This window comes from Pundamilia nyererei, unplaced genomic scaffold (assembly GCF_000239375.1).
Source record: "Pundamilia nyererei isolate P.nyererei 1_Seehausen unplaced genomic scaffold, PunNye1.0 scaffold00023, whole genome shotgun sequence".
In the NCBI taxonomy this organism is placed as follows: Eukaryota; Metazoa; Chordata; class Actinopteri; order Cichliformes; family Cichlidae; genus Pundamilia; species Pundamilia nyererei.
Window position 1 is genome coordinate 1,846,241 of NW_005187424.1, and position 13,134 is coordinate 1,859,374.

General features: G+C 40.0%; 1 protein-coding gene across 1 annotated transcript in view; it reads left to right on the forward strand.

Moving 5' to 3' along the window:
• The first annotated feature begins 3,365 nt into the window (after positions 1–3,365).
• Positions 3,366–13,134, forward strand: part of tmem131 (transmembrane protein 131) — a 33,680-nt gene continuing 23,911 nt past the window's right edge. The window contains exons 1-4 of the mRNA XM_005727150.2: positions 3,366–3,716; positions 9,004–9,065; positions 9,203–9,243; positions 11,969–12,037. Coding sequence (XP_005727207.1) covers positions 3,548–3,716; positions 9,004–9,065; positions 9,203–9,243; positions 11,969–12,037 — 341 coding nt within the window. The 5' untranslated portion in view covers positions 3,366–3,547. The remainder of the gene's footprint in view (positions 3,717–9,003; positions 9,066–9,202; positions 9,244–11,968; positions 12,038–13,134) is intronic.

The following is a 13,134-nucleotide window of genomic DNA, read 5'->3' on the forward strand; positions in this document are numbered from 1 at the left end:
GTATCTAAAACCTGAGTGATTCCATGACTCCATACAATTTTACCTCTGGATGTGCTAAAGACATGACATGGGCAAAGTTGCTTTAAAGCCCCTGAAGATCAAGGATAACAGTTTGAAACATCATGCACTCATAAACAAATATTTCTATATATTGTAAACGTGGCAGACTGTTGCATCATTCACTGGTTGGAGGTTTGCTTTTGTTTGTTTGTTTTTTAACTCGGTTGATGTTTTTGTTGCGATTTCATTATCTTCCCTATAATGCTGACCTTCAGTTTTTGGTTTTTCAGTTGTGTTATCTCTCTCAGGGTGATATTTCTCTGTCCTCTCTCTATCTACAGTGTATGAAAGCTGGAATATACATGCCAAGGCAGAAGGAGGACTCAACTAAGCAGCAGTCTTTTGTTATTCAAATGTTGTTTCAGTTCTGTAAGATGAACCAACTTTCTGCGCTTCTCTGTTTCAGTGTGATTAAAATAGGTGACATATTGTCACATTGCACTCTGCTGTGAATTTAATTCAAAGTGACCCTAAATAGAAAAAATGTCATCAGCACTGTTAGATCTGAAATCAGAGATCACAAATGTGCCAAATGACTCTTTACTGACATCACATTAAAGGATTGCGGTGTAGGGATAAAAGGAATTTCCTGCAGAAGGCTAAATCAAGCTTAAGATGAGTTGGCAAGAAGTCCACGGTGTGCAATCTAGGAAATGAGAGAGGAGGTATCTGTTAGTGTTGCTCTCTATCCTTTGGTTGTTTTAATTTGAAGGTCAGACTTCTGTTGTGTCCTTTTTTAGTTTTACTTTTTTCCTCTCTTGGGTAATCAGTCCACTGTGTATATATAGTCCCGTGTTCCACTTTGGAATTTTTATTTTTTTATTTTTTTGTGGCTTCTTATTGTTTTGGATTGTGTTTTATCTCTTCGACTTTGCTGTCTTTGGATTTGATTATCAGATACTAAATTGCATCGTTCCCAGGAATATTCTGTTTCAGGCATCTGACATTTGGATCGGCACACATCACATGGTGACACATGTAGATGGTTATTTGTCAGTGACACAGCACTATTACCTCAATATAGATGTCAGCTGCTCTGTTTCACTAACAATGGAACTGATCTCATTTAGTGACTTGTAGTTCTAGTTCAGATATTACAGAAATGCCTGGAAAACATGGAGAAATTCCTCTTTTATGTTTCACAAGCAAGTAAAACATCTAATTGCATCATAACTTCTTTATTCATCATTGAGACAGGCTTCTAGAACCTCACATTTATACTAAAAAATTAACAAATTGTAGACACACTGTTGATTACTTTATTGAATTTTTTTACCGGGTTTAAAAATATACAAAGACTGCTTGATAATAAATCAAATAAACCTATACAAACACTAACTAACTTAAAAAAAATCTGTGTTTCACAGATTTGTGCTTGCATCATATCAATACTTGATGTACATATAGTGTAAATGAGTAATACAGTTTATCCCCTGGGTAAAATTACTGACGATAACAAGAAGCTTTGCAGCCAGCAGTAAATCACCAACCTTTGTCCTTGTTATGAAACAAGTCCAATCTTTGTGTTATCTTACTATAAGTTTTGCAGATAGTCACTGTCCTGTAAAAGCTCTTGCTCTGCTTTTTTCAGTACAAGAGACTCTCTTATGTTTCGTTAGAACAACATCAGTGATGAAAGTCACACTTTACAGTTCAAGGAAACATTTGTTTACACCCTTAGACAAGGCGTGAAGTGAAAATAAACACTGATCCACGGACATCAGAGGGTTAAAGAGCACCAAGCAGAGCAGGTTTGTGTCAGCAGCAGCAGTCTTCAGGCTCCACGACCTCGTGTTATCTCCATTTTTACCTCTAAAAGATTCACTGAGTACCTGTCAGCACTCGTCTGGATTTATCTCTGTCAATCAGTAACCTCTGTACTCCATAGTTACATTTATCTATAGGCAATGTTTTTTCTATATAAGTAAATTCGGTGGAGCCGGTATTTGGAGGGTGTTCACTGCTGCTTTTCTGCTTTAGTGAAAATATTTGGACCAAAGGAAGATCACAGCACATGTACGAGCATAGTTCAGTGTGTACACACTGGCGTTGTTTGTGACATCGGTTGAGGTGTTTCGCTTTAAGCAAAAAATAGTAAAGCTCAGAAATTACTTGCCTTAGAAATAATTCCTTGATGTAAATGGCAAAGAATTAGGGGAGATGTCATTTGTCTAAAACACTTGTCTGACACAAGTGACTTTGGTCTTTTGTAGCACTGAAATAAAAATAATAATTCTGTAATGAAAACATTACAGCTTAGGAACACATTTTATTACTGCACCCAAGTCATAGATGCAAACTGGAACCATTTAATAGAGAAACCCCAGAAGCCAGAGTAACTAAGGAATTATTTTCACCTTTATACATCACATTATATTCTTGTTCCTCTTGCAGAGAGATCGTATGCTGTGCATGTTGAGGGACTCCTGCTAAGGACAATCCGTGTCCACAGTCCATGTCTACAAGCAAGAGCTGAAAAACTTCAGCACCCAGTTTTTCTTTTTATAATTTAAATGATTACAGCACATAAACGGCAATTAAAAGTCTCTTTTTTTCCAATAAACTTTATTTCAAGTGGTTAAGAAAGATCAAAGGAAAACCTCAGAATCATACGTTTTTTAACAAAGAGGACAAAAATGCAGGAGAATGACAGAAAGTCGACTTAAACACACACAGGACTGACAGCGTTTACTATTATTACTATTTTCATTTCCTTTGTAAACACAAGAATAATTGGATTTTTATTTACATTTACAAAAAAAAGTTGAAGGACTATATGCAGCAATCTCGTTTTCAACTATAGTCCATCCATCCTTTTCCACTTATCTGGGTCTGGGTCTAAGCGGACACTGAGGGATTCTGCAGCTGACAGCATGTTCTGGAGGAGCATTCTCTTTGCTTTGAGCACTTCTGTCTCACCCTATATATAAAGACCAAAATTCGAGACAGTTTTATATTAGAAATATATATTCTGCACAAACAAGATGTAAAATATGACCAAAGTGAGAAGAATGAGAGCTGTGGTGGTGCTCAGGTCACCATTGGTCCTTTCTTTGTGGAGTTTGCATGTTATGTTCTGATTGAGGCAGTTAAAGTGACTAACCTGTCTAGTATGAATGAATGAATGAATGAATGAATGAATGAAGCTTTAAAGTATATATTCTAAAAATGACAGATTCTGTTACCAAATATTCCTCGTTTTTCAATTTAAGTGTAGTTAGTTTTATAAGTTTACGGTGTCATTCTGTTCTAGCGTTTAATTTGTGTTGTCTGAAGGGTCTCCGCTGGGCTTTGATCCCGGTGATAAGGTTGTTTAATGACCGCTTGCTGTCCGTGGCAGCCGGTGACGCGTCGCATGGAGCGGAAGAGGAAGCGGGAGCAGAGAGAGGCCGACGTCCTGTTGGTAGTTAGCCGCCGCCGCTGCTCTCGGGAGTTTTTTTTTTCTTCACGGCTATGATTGACAGAGGCAGCAGAGGTTTACACGGGCATGTCCGCACACTTGCTCGTTTGTTATCGTAACAGAAAGACGTGCAGCATGGCGACTGAAGCCGGAGCCCAGAGCTGTCGCCAGAGGAGGAGACGGAGAGCTGCCTGCGTGGGGCTCCTGAGGATCTTATTTATTGCTTTTATTCACACGACGCGGGCGAATAAACAAGGTTTGGAACTTAGCTTTAGCAGGAGCTAACTTCCGCAGACATCTCACCAAGTGTGTGCTGTGGTTAGCGCTACCTTTGCGGGCCGAGTTTACACCAGCTCGGTGCTAACAGCGACCCAGCAGTGTTGAATTATTATTAAACGCTAACAGAGAGCAGGCTGTGTTTAAACTGACAAAGAACTGCCGTTAGTTAGCCAAATGTATTTGGCCTTACTCTGGACGTTAGCTTCGTCTGTAGCATGTTGTCATTCTTTCCTTATATGGCTTAGTTGGGCTAATAATTTACCTGTGAGATATGACAGGGTTTACAGCCTCGGCTAGCCCTAGAGCTGGCTCAGAGGAGCCTCTGGGTGAGCTTGAAGCACAGACAGAGGGGAGTTGTAGGGGACAAGCTGCCCAGCAGTACTTCCTCATACCGGGCTCAGTGAGGAAAAGCCTCGACTGTTTGTTTGATTGGGCTCCAGCCGCTTGTTATCGATCTTCTGATCGTGTCAGGTCACTATGACTGGCACACAGCTGTCATCCAGGGCCAAGGTGGTCCGAGCCAGCCCTGAAACGCGCCCGTGAATTAGTCCACATGAACCTGGACCTCACAAGAAGTGCACTCAGGTGATTGTGTTACTTGTTGAGCAACTCTCAGAGCAGAGGTGTCAGACTCACAGTGGTTCATGGACCAAGCAAGAAAAAAACATTGCGTAATGTTAATATTCAGGCTTTATGAAAAACAGCACAAACGAAAGACACCACTTATTTTAAAAACTGGTAGATACTTGTTATATTATTATTTTTGTAGTTCATGGATGATGTATTGAGAAAACGGGTGTAAAAGGCACACGGGGACAGTTTGAGCTTTGTGTATCTGTCCAAATTCACGAGTCATCCTCTGTATATTACAGTATATTGCACTCTTTATAAATAAATAATACAAGTACTTAACGTCTTTGTAATTCAATCAGCTCGTCTAGGTCGAGAAATCTAGAAATACTAAAAGTTTTCCCGTGTGAAACATTTTACAGATAATTTGTGTTGCTGTTTTGCTTATTCAATGACTTCACTGCAGTTTTCACACTCGGCACTGGATTTAGGCTCGCCCTTTAACAACATTATTTTGGTTAAAATGATTCAGAATCACAGTTACAATCACATTAACAAATATAATCCACCATTATTTTTTTTTAGTTGATGTTGTGATTTTGATTTGTGACTACAAACTCTGGGGAATAATGGATTTGTTCACCAACAAGTTGTAGTTCAACTAAAATGAATTTCTAACTAACATTTAATTATTTTTTTGCTGCCTGAAATGTTCCTATAGATCTGTGATAATGCCTCACACTCCAGTAATGCACTTGAATGAATTCACGAGTTATTTAGCAACTCTTAGAGTCTGACTTCATCTTGTCATGCTTTTTACCAACAGTGCAAACTGAGTCAGCTGATTAAATTTAGGCTGTTCGCATATCAGAGGTTCACTACAACATTATTGTGGTCAAACTGACTCAAAATCACATTTTTTAAAATTGGAGTAAGCCTGCTCGATTGTGACAATATTAGAATCTCAATTTCGGTAGATATTGTAATCGAATTTTTTTTCCATTATGATTATTCATTAATTTGATAAGTATCATGCAAGTTTTTACCGAGTATTTCCTCAAACTTTAAACATAATTCAACAGAAGAAGAAGAAGAGGAAAAACGGAGGGTGGCGATGGGTTCGGGGTCGTCCAGCTGGGAGTTAGAGCCTGTACGGGATTTGAAGACTACGAGTGATCCAGAGACAAAGGCGACCATTTCATTAATCCTCACAGAGGAAATGTTGAGTTTTACTTCCTCTGCATCGACCTTGTTGACTGAACGCTCTCTTTTATTCAGCTGTACTCAACAGTGAGTTTGCATTTTTAGGAGGGGAAAAGGGTGTGATTTGATTTATAACAGGAGCAAAAGTGAGAGCGTTGCATCAAAAACAAACTTCACGATGTAATAATTTTACCCTTTGTTTAGTATTCGTGATTATATAGCATAATCTTTTAGACGGTTAAGCTCTGGATAGGTTTAAATGGTCCTTCCCCAGGGTCATCCACAGAAACCTTTGAGTTTTACTACCTTTAGATCATTTTTGTTTGTTCCACAGACAAAGTGGCCGTGAAATTTGACCTTTCTGATTCAAACGCCCGGTGTAGATCTAGGAATTATGATTTTTAAGGATAATTTTTTGCATGACAGATCAGTAGAGACAGGAAAGCAGGGAGTAGTGGGTAACGCCATGCAGGGACTTGAACCCCAGCCCTTGCAATAGCTTCTGGAAAATGAGTCACCTGCTCAATCAGGTGAGCTACAATATGACCTTGAGGAATGATTTTCTTTCCTCTGGAATAAAGCTGGCATCTCCAAACCAAAGATAGAAATGCATTTTGTTGAAAGGTTTGAGTAATTGCTGTCTTTACTGCAGTTTTTTTCATACTTTGTACACCATCCATGAGGCTGAATAGGCTGTTTTGGTGTGGATGGATCTAATCCTGACCCTTTGTTCACCTTAGCTGGAGCTGAACTAAACAGCGGCGAGTTTGAGCTCCTAGGGCGAGAGAAACGGACACGATTGAATAACAACACAAGAAAAACAACGAGAGCTTTGTAGCTAAAGTTAAACGCTAAGAAGTTATCTTTCTATCGTGACTGTTTTAGGTAAGAAAGTTGAGAGAGGGAAAAAAAGAAATACTCGACAGCTGCTCGCTTTCATGTTCTCTTATCTAACCGATCTACTCGATTCAGACATTGATCTGTCTGTAATCTGGAGGTGGTGAGGCAGTGGCTATGACAGACACGTCAATGTCACTGTGCAGCAAATAAGACAGAATTTGCATGTAGATTTACATAAATGGCTTAGAAGTGTTGTGTTTTTGTTTTGTTTTTTTGTTAAAGACTGGCGTGCTCTACGTGGAAACATCAGCATGTCTGCCTGCAAAGTACTTTTCACTCTCGTACCAGTTTCACTGCTTGTTTCTCCGGGTGTCCATTCTGAGACGATTTCAAGAGCTCCTGACAAACTCGTAAGCTTAGGACGCCGAGAACTAAAGCGGTGGAGTTTCATGTAAAAATCTGATGCCATGGAGTCTTGCATCTCTACCAATGCCACATCATCCTTGTGGACCACAGACTGGTGACACTGTATAATGAAACACCCACAGAGGTGTTGCCGGTGCTATTCCTGCCAGTCAAATGGCGAAATCCACCCCTTTTTCAAGCCACTGTAAAGACATATAATTTTAACAGACAGTGAGCACGGCATACTGAGCTGAGGTTGGTTTTACTCTGCTGTAGAGATGGGATTGAGCTTAACATTTTTTATTTAGGACTTAAAGGATGCAGGACATCTGAGTGATTCGGTTTAATTTTGTGCAGACGTGTATTCAGAGCTTGAGACTTTCATTATTTGTTAGCTTTTTTTCGTGATGTACAGCAGGAAGTGTAGCTTTTTCACACCTCTGCTCAGCCTGATGTTGGCTGTGTCTCATCGGCTCAATGAAGTTGTGAAATGTTTCTTAACTGCTTAGATCCCCTGATGCTGCTCAGATATTTGAATTTAAAACCTACATTGTAGCTTGCAGGGTGTTATTAAACGTAGCAGTTAGTTTAACGTAACAATTACGCTTGCCGACAGTGAGCTGTGAACACAGAAAAAGGTCGATCTAGTAGCACAACTTGTGAGATCTGTTAAGTTTAAGGCAAAATTTAAAGCTCTGCAGATGATGGAAGGGACATCCGGCCTTTTAAAATCATGTCGATAATGGTGGTTGCTGAGGATTCACTTCACTTAACCCCACCCTGGCATTTATATAACACCCTGAAACAGACGTGCAGAGTTGCTCTGTGTTCACAGCAGTGATTGAGACCTGGGTTATGCTCAGGTTTTGCTCCCGCAGTTGTGTCTGTTTGCGTATGTTTTTTTGTTTTTTTTTAATGCTTTACAGAGAGCCTTTGGAGAAAAATGCTCTGGTGTAGTCCTCCAAAATCCCAACTACATATTGCTCAATGTGTGTGGCGCTGCGCATCGTTCATATGCTGATTGGTTGATGAATGTGCCAGATCAGAGACGAGACTAACAGTGAAGTTCACCAGAGTGGGAGAAGCACAGAAAAAAACGTTAAAGAAAACAAAAACAAAACTGGTGGCTGCAGTGGACATGGCATTATTTTTAACGCTCAGCTCTTTAGCTCTTTGAATGTTAGAGCTTCGCTCTCTCCGTGGCTGGCTAACACAACTGGAACACATTGGTTGTACCACATACTTTGGCACTGTCCCCCGGTACACCCCTCTTCCCGAGACTATTGGTGGCAAAACCTGTACACCTAACTCAAACTAAACTTAAACACAAAAAAAGTGTGAAAGAATGTTTTAGTTTAATGAAATCTGAATGAAAATTGGAGTTGAGAATCAAACTAAGAAAGTAAAATAAGATAGCTGGGTTTATTGGGTTGGTCAGTTAAATGCAGTATTGAAGCACATTTTAGCTGGAGACTGGGGTGAGGCTGTTCCCTCTCTACACTCTTAATTCAGATGTTTTGTATTTTTTGATTTGTTTTGTTTCCTTTTTCTACATTTTTTTTATATGCTTAATGAAGGTTTTCAAATTTCAGAGCTGAAAAGCACATTTAAAATCAGTTAAAAACTGCAACCAGATCACTTTCACACCAACTCAAAAATCCGGTTTTGATCTAATCTCTTAGCTAATGAATGAGCTGCTTTTCTACTACGGTATATTTGAGATCAGGCTCATCACCTAGCCGGGATTCCTTCTGGTGAAAGTAGCTTTGGATTAGATCCTTCTTTCACCGCACGTGGAGCAGAAAAGGAGCACAGATCTGAAGGCTGAACTTTCTCTTGTCTCTAGTTCAGTACACAAGATTGAAGTTCATACAGGAAGTTTATCTTATTATCTAGTGGTAATATTATCTACAGCAGGGAAGGACTGACTGACTTGTTTATGGGGAGCCACTATCAGAAAGGTTTATTTAATGATATTGTGAACTTGGTTTTTATTTTGTTCAATTCGACAGCAATCAGCAGCTGCTGCCATCTCCAGTCCATAAATCAGTCTGTACCTTTTCTGGGATTTCAAAAAGGTGCTTTGCCATGCAAATGAAGCGTTAGTTGGTTTTGGTAACCCAATCAGCAGCTCACACACATCAGTATGCTATGATTTTGTTTATTGAACATTTACCCCTTTTAGCTTTCTTTTATGTAGTGTAAAAATGTGTTTCTCTCTGATCTTCCTATTTTTCTCTTTGCAGCATTCATTCAGTCAGACACAATACTAGAAGTTCTACATTTTGGCGAGGGCAGCCTTTTACAGGTAAGGCCATTAAAATGGTATTGTAACGGACCTTCACAGAGCAAGAAGAGGCTAAAGCCCTGCTCAACTACCAAATTAATCCCCTGGTTTTTGATATTGTGATTAATTCTTACTGTATGTTTGCGTTGTGCTTGCAGGGAGAGTCTGACATCGATTTTAGTTTATATCATCAACAAAGGTATGAGAAATCCTCCCTTTTTTTTTATACTAGCATGAATTCAATAAAATGTTGTATTTGTATTTTTAAACCGTGTGCTTCTACATTAACTTGCCTGGACAACAAGCAAACGCAAAGTGTATTGTGTTAAAGCAAAACAAGTTTTACTGCTTCAATGCGGCTGCTGTGACAACATGTTAAGATCATTTAGGGGGTAAAATTATACAAAAAAATTAGATTGTGGGGAAAAAGGGCAAATATCTGTGCCACTGATCATCAGAGAAACCTCTCTGTCTGTGTCACCCTGAGCGCTTTTCTGGCCACATGTTCTAGGATGAGTCGAGTCCACAGTGACATTGGTTTTATAGCCTGCAGCAGCTGTTAGAAGCAGGCAGGATTCTTTCATGCAGTCGAATGTGACTGAAGTGTTTTTTGTTTTTTTTGAGGAAGTTATTATTTGCTTCAGGCTCTTTTTATCCCAGCTTTGGCACAACAACAGGCAGAAGTGCTCAAACAAGTAAGGACTATTTTCATTACAGGAAGTGTGCAAAAAGTCAGTTGGTTGCATCATGTTCCTGTATAGCGGTTCTGAAGCGTCACAGAGGGCTCGCATACCTTTCAGATGGATGTTTTATCAGGGTCCAGCATACAGCTCAGACAGCATGTAAACCATAAAAAGGTTATCTTTAGGGGCATGGCGTGACCACTCCCTAGACAGTTATGTTTGAGGTCAGTGTGTGTGTTCCAGTCCTTTTTAGATGTTAAACTTCCCCCTTTTTTTTTTTTCTGTGTGTGTGTGTGTGTGGTTTCAAACCTGTCTGTTTGCGATATGTATTTGCCAGATAAACCTCTGTACTGGTGAACAAACAGCTACAGTGGTGTTGTATATTTGGTGTGGCAATGCAGAGGCAGGCAGGTAAGAAACAAAAGGAGTCTTTATTCAGTGAAGGCAAAAAAACTGACTTAGTCAGAGAAAGAAAAAAAAAAAAGGGGGAAACCCAGCAATAGAACACAAGGAAACATAAGGGAGGGAATCCAGCAAGAAAAAAAAGGAAGTAAAACGGGAATGAGACACCGGTGAGACTGAGCTTACAAAGTAAAACAGGAAGTAACCAAAAGATAAACAACTAATACTAAAACACCAACTAACAGTAACCAGGGAGCACAGAAGTCACAGTAAATGAACGCCAACTGAAAACAGAAAGTGGTACTACAGAACTACAGAACGCCAGAGGTCTGGTGTAGTAAGCAGGAGTAGGTGCTTTCACTGTTGTGAATGTGGTTCACTTCTTACTGGTGTAAATAACCACTGTAACTTGTGCTGGACCCCTGTTCTGCTCTGGAGCAGCTTGTGTTTGAGAGAAGAGATCAACAGATACCCACTGATCAGTCAGAACACCACGTCTTTCATGCGAACGTGCTTATCGCCACATTAGGAAACCTGGTGTTGACTTATGCAGTTGATAACCACCTTTGTGACCACTTAACGAGATTAAGATTAGCCACTGTTAGAGTAAGCGAAGCCTGGTGACGGAAAGATGATGGATTTCTAGATCACAGCCAAGCCCCTGGCAGCTTCTTAAGGTCTGTATTTAAGAGCCAGAGAGGATAATATTTAGTATTTTAGTTGTGTTTAGTTTGTTTTATTATGATGACCTTACTTTAAAAAAAATAAATAAAATACACGCTCTCCTGAGAGGAAAAACACCCACAAATGCACAAATGATTTTAATGATAATGTGATGTACCACGAAACCAACAGAATCTTTAAAAGACTGGCAGTGACGTCTTTGGCCATGCTGATGTTAACTTGTCACTGCACATATGGAGATCTGTGGCCAGCAGCCCCAGTCCTAACTGTGACCTCCTCAGGCTGCTCCAGTTACATGCTGGCATTCAGCACATTAGCGCTGAGCCCAGTGACAGGATTCACAGCCAGGACCCATTTGATTCCTTAATGTCACGAAATTTGTCAGTAGTTGTTTCATCGATGGCAGAAGCGATGGCAGGGCCGCCACGTTGCTGTGTGCTGCGGGAAGCTCATCGTGTCTCCTCACTGCTGATTCCTTTGTCTGGGTAGTAAAAAGGTGAAACTGATCTCCTGTAAGTTGCCAGGTAGTGTTAGAGCAGTTACCTGTGAGAGATTCTTGAAAAATCACAATGAAACATTTTCACTTGTTTGTTGTGGTGTTTGTAAAGGCGGTGACATTACATATTTTACCCGAGGCTCCGCTGAGTGCCACGTCTGCATTGCTGATGAATTTTTCTTTTCATGCGATTTGCATAAAGGCCAAAAAGACGAGTTGCCTGTATTTAGGGACGGGCTTCTCTCTTGTTAAGATACACCTGCTGTCAAACAGGTTTGGCGAGCTGTGAGACGGGGCCAGTTTTACCCGATTCTCAAAACTAGTTGTTATTGTAAGGGGAGTGATACACACCAAGGGTGACACAAAGAGAGAGGTGGTTTTTTTTTTTTTTTTTTTTTTGTTGGGGGTTTTTTTTGTTTTGTTTTTTTCTTGCCTTTCCTGTGAATCTTTAGATTTTCATGGAGACTTTACATATGGAAATCATGCTCTGCCAATGGGAGTGGTCACACTGCTGGTTAACGCACTCACAAAAAAAGTCTGAAGACTGACCCTGCGCTCATGTTTTTGACCTCTCAGTTGTTTGAAATGCACACCAACATGGAGGCTGTTTTTCCTATTTTGATTTTTCTGCTGCTGTCACACCTTCCTGTCTCTCGCAGCACGTCCACACACCGTGGGAACTGTCGACCTATACGATTTGAACCTCCAATGTTGGATTTTCATGAACAGTGAGTCTCTTTCTCTTTGGAGTGGTGTGATTTACGCTTTGATTCTCACATTGTTTGTTTGGTCCTGTTTGAACTTGCACTTCAGTGAATATTGGATCAGACTTCAATTTGCCTTACGGCAATTTTTAAAAGATAAAACCAGTATCGTGCCAAAGTCTTTTTTTTGCTTTTTACCACATCCTTCACTAAAACGTTAGTCCCCACCAGGCTGTGGAAGTTTTGATTAACGCCACGTTTACATATTTATGGAGTTTACGGAGTTGAAATATGATCATAGTTCAAGGAAATTAACTTAATTCTCACTCAGATAACCAAACTGTTTCATTGTTCAGCCATATTTTATACAGAAACGTACTTTTTCAACTCCTGAAATCAAGACATCTGCCACAGGAAATGTCACGATTCACTGCAAAACATCCCAGTGTAGTCTATAAAGAAACATACAATCAAAAAAGCTCAAGTATAATTAAACATACATATCAAAGGTTGTTGACAAATTCATGGTAAACAACCCCCCCCCCCAAAAAAAAGAAGCTATAACCGTACATGGAAATATAGAGCTGACCTCATTCAATCGTTCGAAAGATAAAAAGACCAGTTTCTTCTTCTCCTCTTTTTTAAAAAGTTTAATAAATTTACTGTTTGTTTCTGTGGGTCTGAGAGTAAACATGTTAAATAACTGATCATAATATTAACCAGTATTAGCCGTACTCGTACAGCTCTTAGGTATTAGTCGTTCTGCAGTGCACCTCCACTCAGAGTGCACCTGCATGTCTACAATAAATTCTAAGAAAATATTTGAGCAATCTGTGGAATTCATTTTACAAACCACATATGCTTTAGCTCTTACAGACCCAAGCTTCACCTACGCTGGACTTAATATGTCACATTCCAGTCAGGCACACCCACCCAGCGTGGCTAAGTTTTACATAACCAGGGTGCAGGTTCAGGAGCGCTCGGAGGAGCGGGGGTCACTCGCACTCAGACACCCGGCTGTCGCGGCCCATCTTCGCCTGTCCCACTTTCTTAGTAAACAATTCGCTTATCAGCTGTGATTGTTTTAAGGGCATAAAAATTGTGTCACCGAGCTTGTGATG